This window comes from Nicotiana tabacum, chromosome 19, assembly GCF_000715075.1.
Source record: "Nicotiana tabacum cultivar K326 chromosome 19, ASM71507v2, whole genome shotgun sequence".
Classification (NCBI taxonomy): domain Eukaryota; kingdom Viridiplantae; phylum Streptophyta; class Magnoliopsida; order Solanales; family Solanaceae; genus Nicotiana; species Nicotiana tabacum.
The window spans coordinates 149,859,594-149,867,540 of record NC_134098.1 but is presented as its reverse complement, the minus strand read 5'-3'; the positions used below and the strand labels follow the sequence as shown (position 1 = coordinate 149,867,540).

The 7,947-nt window shown below is 35.2% G+C and overlaps 1 protein-coding gene across 1 annotated transcript; it reads right to left on the bottom strand.

Moving 5' to 3' along the window:
- Window positions 1–3,656: 3,656 nt before the first annotated feature.
- On the bottom strand, window positions 3,657–7,240 carry LOC107787724 (siroheme synthase-like). The gene is given in 5 exon segments (NM_001325442.1): window positions 3,657–3,827; window positions 4,816–5,093; window positions 5,789–5,858; window positions 5,962–6,039; window positions 6,710–7,240. Coding segments are annotated over 5 exon segments (1,128 nt in total).
- Window positions 7,241–7,947: the final 707 nt, after the last annotated feature.

Here is a 7,947-nt window from a genome sequence, read left to right as displayed (position 1 = left end):
TATGCCATTTTAATTATATCTCTCTCTGAGCCAGTTGATAAATCCTCTATAACGTAATGGCAGAAATCCTTCATAATATGTATGTTAAACATTGAGCAATCGGAAAATGTCTTATCTTCTTCAAATATTACCCCTAATAACAAATTAGCTTGGGAATGTGAATGTAGGAATATACGTGGATTATGTATAGATTTGGATGGGGTGGGGTGTGGGGTAAAGCTGCCTTAAAATGGGGCTAAAGTGCAGTTTTGGTTTAAATTCGGAAAAGCAAATTCTAGTGGCCCTAGCTACTACAACTTAGTACTTTCACCTATTTCTTTAAATAAACAAGAAAAGAATAAGAGGAGACAGAATAATTTTATTTCCTGATAGGTGAAATGTACATTGAAGTACCATCAAAAAGTGAATGCTGGGAAAAGTTATATTAAAAAAAAAAAAAATGAACCATTACAACTTGCAAGTCATGGAATGCACTAAGGAAATCAACAATGGCCAACTTATCATTTACAGTATAGGGGATATTTTCCACCAAAAGCCAAAGCAAAAATATACAATTGCACTTAACATTAAGCTAGCGTTTGGCCATAGAGTCCCAAATTTGTTTTGAAAAATTTGATTTGGAAGAAGTTTGCTTTGAAGATGAAAATGTGTTTGGACATGATTTTTCAAAACATATTTCACTTTTTAGTTGAAAAAACATAAAACATGACTTATACCCCACAAGTTCTAAAAACTATCACAAATACCCAATAGTACCATTATCACAAACCATAGTCCTGAACATAAATAAGTTTGGTATAAAATTATCATTTTTATAATGAACTATATAAATCATTAATTACAATGAAATCCCATTAGAGAATTATGGCTCCTAATTAAAAAGAAAAAGTTAACTGATATGAGTATTAAGAAAGCCATTTAGCCTACAAATCAGAAGCAAAAGTAAGATACACAAAGGATTGAGCTAATAAGGGAGCATATTTATCAAATATTTAGTTGGTCGTAATAAATGCGGGCTCATTTACAAACTATAAAAATTTAGGGTAATATTTAAAAATTTTAAAAAATATATTGGTCATGTTTTGGCCCAAAATCACCAATTGAGGTGATTTTGGGATTTTGAATTTGGGATTTGAGATTTTGCTAAAATGTGGGCAAAATCTATGGCCAAACATATGTTTGCCAAATAAATCCCAAATTTATTTTGGCAAAATTCATGGCCAAACGGTCATAAGTATAGAGCCTTGTATGTTTTCAAAAAAGCTATTGGTCCTATCCTTCCAAATGGACAACCAAATGGCAGCTGGAATGAGGGTAGACAGAATAATTCACGATAAAAGATAAAGTTCTTTTGACACATAAATATAATGTTCTACTCCATTTTTTAAATGGAACTGGCATACTATTGTCAAATGATTGCAAATAAGAATAAGTCATAATCGTTATGGTTCAGATAGGCTCCCAGTTGTATATCTTTAACAAAATGATACTAATAAAGAAAGGAGTTGGGAGCGTATCAAAATGAAGATGTTCATCCATTTAGTAATGTACTTAAATATTTAATTCTAAGATACATTTTTTTCTAAAAGGTTAACTGCTCCAAAAAAAAAAAGAAGAAGATATATACAGCTCAAATTCATTTGTATATGACATTTCCTAATAGGAGAGCAGCTCTTTTGGTACAAACATTTTGGATGCTAATGTAGCATTAACAAATTTCATATGCAATATATGCAGGTCGTTTAGTGCTTCCCTACTGTCCTGCCGTTGTGTGTGAGAGAATTTCAATAATTATGTAAGATTTGTTATGGAAAGACTGTTAATTCCTGAGGATTGTAGAACGACAACTAAATAAGTTAGACAAAAGGGGTTGCTCTAGTAGTGAGCGTATACATTACCCTCCCCAGACTCCACTAATGAGATTATATTGTGTTGTTGTAAAAAGAGTTGCTCTCCTGATACGCGTTAAACAATTGGACTTTGGTCTGGGCTTTAACAAACTAACAAAAAAAACCAATTTTTCCTCTGTAATGGGGACAGCTGAAACACCTCGAGAAAAGGCAGTCTTGCTCAACAAGAGAATAATAAGAGATACAATCAACGGCAAAGGGCCAAATATACCTCTGTACCTTCGAAAATGGTTTAAGAATACCCTTGTTGTATTATTGGGTTATTTATATCCCTCCCTTCATACTTTGAAATAAAAATACCCTTATTTTGGATGGAGTGCCACGTGACAGCACCAAATGAAAACGACTCATTTCTTTTTTTTACCCTATCCGTTTTAAAAAACCTACCACCCGACCCAATTTTCACCCAAGGCTAAACTTAGCATCTTTTGTTCTAAAGCAATTTTTTTTTTTGTAAAAAATGGGGAAAAGAAATTCAATAAAATATTTTTGTTTTTTTAAAACTAATGCACCTGTAGTCCACTGCTTTAGAAAAGTCCTTTTTTTTTTTTCGGTTTTTACAATTTTTTTTTTTTTTAGTTTTTACAAAACGAAAATATTTTTTTGAATCTTTGTTTTTCAGTTATTACAAAAAAATATTATTTTTTTTTCAGTTTTTACAAAACGAAAATATTTTTTTGAATCTTTGTTTTTCAGTTTTTACAAAAATATTGCTTTAGAAAATTGCTTTTCGTGTATGAGTAATGGGTATGGTTATGATTATAGGTCTTTTTAATTAATATTTTTCAGTTTAAAAAAATATTTTTCAGTTTGTTCAGTTTTTTTAAAGCATTTTTTTTTTGTAAAAACTGGAAAAAAAAAAGATTTTGCAAAATATTTTCGTTTTTTTAAAACTAATACACCTGTAGTCCACTGCTTTAGGAAAGTTTTTTTTTTTTTTCAGTTTTTACAAAAAATTATTTTTCACTTTTTTTAAAGTATAGTTTTTGTAAAAACTGAAAAAAAAAAGGACTATCCTAAAGCGATGGACTACAAGTGCATTAGTTTTAAAAAAAACGAAAATATTTTGTTGAATCTTTTTTTTCCATTTTTTATAGAAAAATTGCTTTAGAACAAAAGATGCTAAGTTTAGCCTTGGGTGAAAATTGGGTCGGATGGTAGGTTTTTAAAAACAGATCGAGTAAAAAAAAGAAATGGGTCGATTTCATCCGGTGCTGCCACGTGGCACTCCATCCAAAATAAGGGTATTTTTGTTTTAAAGTATGATGGGAGGAGTTGTATATCGAGGGGTATTCTTAGACCATTTTAAAAAGGCCATCAATTTTTAGAAATACACTAAAACCCAAAAAGCACAATATCCTTCCAACTCAATTTACAAAATTATCAATTATTCGATAGATACATTGTGCTCCTTTATGAGTGCTTATGGATTAATATTTGCTTAAAAAAATCTGATATCGATCAAAATCTTAAAGTCACTTGTTGGCTCTTGAAAATACAGCAAGAGTTGCCAGCTTTTTGGAATGAGTAAACATCCCACCTGTTGATGTTCATGCTGGCTGGAGATTCTTCTCCAAATATCGCCACAGCACCAGAAATGAGACCGCCTCTACTGTGCTAGACTTTCAGTCTGAAAGAGAACTGATCGGGTTGCACATCTTTTAGCAAGCAGCAATGTCCAGCTTGGCTGCAGGAAAGAGAAGAGGTTTTGGGATCACAAAGAATCATACGTTCACCGAGGCTGCCCTATTGCACTGTGTTGGTTGAAGGTCTAGTCTCAACCAAGATGGGACTCTCTTCAGCAGAATGTCGCCATAATGGTGAAAGCGCCACAACCTTCCCAATGATAATCAAGGTTGGTGACACTAGCTGGTTTGATGCAATGTCGTCAGCAAGATTCTTCAATTCTGCAAACACCTGAATGAATTACAAGGGCAACTACAATCAGCCGCGCAATCCAATATTCCTGTCAAGTTGAATGCTTAAATAGGCAGAAAGGAAACATTGGTATAATAGCAAAGAACAACTCATCCAATCCTTGCATGAGAAGGCTGGAAACCCTTATTCCTATTGTTTACAAATGAACACTACATGCAGAATTTGCTATTATCTGAATCACTTCAAAGCTTTATTTCAGATAGCTTCTCCAAGTTAGAGATCTGAGACAAGGCTCAGTCTTTCATTTATTCTTCACTCCACTTTATATAAACAACCTTCCAGCACATTTCTTAACTTCAAACAAATGCTGTTTTCACGATCATGTTGACTATAGTAACCAATGGAGCTGAGCATGACATGAGAATAGAGGTGGTAGTCTTAGCGCAAAGGTTATGAGTCCAATATTTCTAATACCAGAGAGCTCTGTAACCAATGGGGTGGTAATGTGACCAGGAAAGACTATCCTGAGTATTTATCCAAAAAAACAATAACATTCACGGTTACTCACTAAGGCCAAGCTTCATATCGTCTTTGAAAAGGCAACCAAAGGAAGCTTGAAACGTGGTCGTAATGACGCCAATAAGCCCCATTTAGGGACCAAGGATCCTTGCACTACACTGTTGTAATATCTGTGCACCTAAAAGTGCTTTTCTCTCAATTGGAAGGTCAACGTCAGAAAAATCTCAGAGGGGAAAAGTGGATGTCTTTTTGACATGAGGACCTTTTTGCAATCTTCCCTCAAGAAAACAATAGACCAAATGGAAGTAGCCTATCTTCATTCTCAGGAAGAGAGGTTGAAATATTTCATAAAGCAAGATTACTCGTGTAAATGTCCCTGTTGTTCCAATTTTGTTGCGTGCAGTTATCAAATAACAAATGATTTATTCTCCCAAGGTAGCTGACAAAAGCAACAACCTTCCCAAATAATGAAGGAATAAGAGAAAGAGAAGCAACTTTGTTCGCTTACCATGCGTTGTTGGGGTGTTGTCCCTCGCTCAATGGCAACAGCTGGTGTGTCAGTTGGCAACCCATGATGTATCAGCTTTGAGGCCAGGGAAGGAAGAGTTGACAAGCCCATATAAACAACTAAAGTACAGTCAGGGTCAGCTGCATTCTCTGCAACGAAAAGCGGGTCTGTTCCGCCTTTTCTTGAGTGACCGGTGAGAAATCTAACACTATTTGCAACACCACGATGGGTTAATGGAATTCCCAACTCTGCTGATATACCAGAAGCTGCAGTAATACCTGAAATGAAATGACCACAATGAGGCCTACATCAAGTTGTGTAAGGCAGAATGAGATTCCAGTTACACATAACTAGCCCACTCTTACCTATACAGAAAAATTATAGAGCAATTACAAAGTGTAGATGAAGTCTATTTGGAAATTAAATCCTTTCTATCAACAGAGGAACTACCAGCGACCATAATATTGGTAAACATATAACTGCACAAGTCTTTCTGAATGTTAGAAGATGGGTCTAAAGAGAGCACATTTTAGCAAACAAATCTGCTCAAATTAACATAGATACTGGATTCTCAAGAGAGACTATGCATATTTCTTTCAGGATGCCTAATGTCCTATTCAACAGAGGCTAAGATAAAAACTCTCAGCATCTAATCTGAAAGGAAAAATCTTAAAATTACAGATTAAACTTTCAGAAAGAAGACATGATCTACTTGGTAAATTGCAAGCCTATGATCATTATAGAGAGACTTGCTTTTGTTCCCCAAGTAAATACTGAAGAAGATATACTTTCTCCGACTACTCTGCACATTGCTACTTCTCAACACTGAAACGCCTCTTCTCAAGTAAAAAATATTTTCAGTGGGATTAAGTTAGCACGCCAGCCAACTGAATGACACTTGGAAAGATAAAATTACATTCTGCGGTTTTACAGCTCATTTGAGTTCTTCGTGGGATTCACAAACTTATCATACCTGGAATTACTTTAACTTGAATTCCCTGTTGTTGAAGAAAATCCATCTCTTCTCCACCCCGTCCAAATACCTGATAATCCAACAAACACCCCCAATTTTCAAATCTGGAATTGTAAGAATCAGCTACATACAAATGTATAAGCATATACCAAACATCTAAGCTGGAGACATACCAGCGGATCACCGCCTTTTAGTCTCACAACATTTGCTCCAGCTTCTGCAAAACTCAGAAGCAACTCATGAATTTCTTCCTGCAAAACACAAAATGCAAAATACAACTGTTATCTTACAAATTCAATGCTAGCAAATATGAATATATGTCATGAGCACAATGCAATCTGGCTGGTTGTTGTAGTGACATGGGAAAGACTAACATTCAGCCAAGAAGGTGTAGCACATAGGTTTTCAACCATCAACATTCCACTGCTTAATGCACTGCTAAAATTCAACTATTTGAGCAATTTTCATATCTAGGCTAATTTCAGGCATCATCTAAAACACAGAATAGAAGAAAGGCTATATCTTTTCCACCATTACAATAAAAGCCGATCTATCGGAATCCAATGCTGCATTTCAGAACTATATATTGCGAAAATTCCAGCATTGGAAGAAAATGATAGGAAAGCCCAATTTTTCACCTAAAGTTTTCTAAAGTTCTTATCTAAAAATGCATTCACTTTCTAATCATCCCCAGCATTTTCCAAATGATTAAGTTCCCACTAAATTCCAAAGCCAATTGTCACAAAATTGTCAATAGAAGCATCATTCCAATTGAAGGAAATTCATGAATCAAGCCAAGGATTAAGTTCTCTATCCAAGGATCAAGATTAACCAAAATCTATTCAACTGTGAATCTAGAATTCAGTAAATCAAACAAACATAAGCAGAAATGTTCAAAAACCACAGAGGAATTGCACCAACCTGAGTCCTGCTATGGTAACCAGCAGTTTTACCAACATAAAGAAGTCTAGCATCAGGACCAACCAAATCCAACACTTCATTAGAAACTAATCTATCATACAACAAAAGATCAGCATTCTGAATAACCCTCAAAGCCTTAAGTGTCAACAACTCAGGATCCCCTGGTCCAGTACCAACCAAGTACACATTCCCAGGCCCTCTTTTATCACCCCCTCCTTCACTTTTCCTTTTCTCCTTCAAAACCCGAAGCATTTTCTTCAGCTCAGGTAGCTGTAAAGCTATGTCATAGTCCCTAACATAGCTGGGATCAGGTAGAATTGGGCAAGAACCAGATTTCTCCTCCAATTCATTCTTGTAAATCCAATTGTCCCTTTGGTATCTCTCAATTGAATGCTTCTCAGTAAAGGGGGAAGATGATTGTGATACATAGTTTATGCAAGAAACAGGTTTAAGCCCAAAAGATTTGATTTTTCTCAATTGGGTTGCTCCAGAAGAAGGAGAAATTGAAGGAATTCTACTTACAAGAGCCATACCCTTTACTATCAAGAAAAGAATGGCGGTTAAAGGTGTAAACTTTTTTCTCTAAAATGTGGATTTTAGAGGGGATATATATGTATGCAAGTGCATGTGTCAAAAGGGGTATTTGGGTTTGAATTGGGGACCTTTTATTTTGAGCTTTAAAGGGTCATGAGAAGGCAATTTCAGTAGCTTTTGATGCTTTGAAAGGGACACGCTTTCTTTAGGAGGCTTTTCACCAACGTAGAGATTCTATTTTATTAGTATTTGGAGAAAACAAATCAAAATAAAAACAAAAAGAATACAAAAACTAAGAAGGCCAGAAATTTCAAGAAATTTTGTGAAGAAGATGAAACAACTTGGGGCTATGATTGGTGAAAGCCCCAAGTAGTAAAGAAAGATTTGACCTTTGGAACAAGCTGTTGAAAAGGGCAAATGAAAAGCGGCTAAATGGGAGAGGGGTTGGAGGCGGCGAGGATAAGTTTTGGAAGGGGGGGGGGGTGTAGAGGCCAATGTGTACTGGTCTGTATGAAGCCTCAGTTTCGACCAAATTCATTCAATTAAAATTATGAGATTTATTAACCTTACGAATTTAGAATTAGATACTAGATTTGTAACCACAAGTTCCTTGATCTGACCTGACCAATAAGTTATGTTCCCTAAGTTGTGCAAAATTGCACAACTTAGATATAAACATTTTTTTATCCTGCTTTGACGCTTAG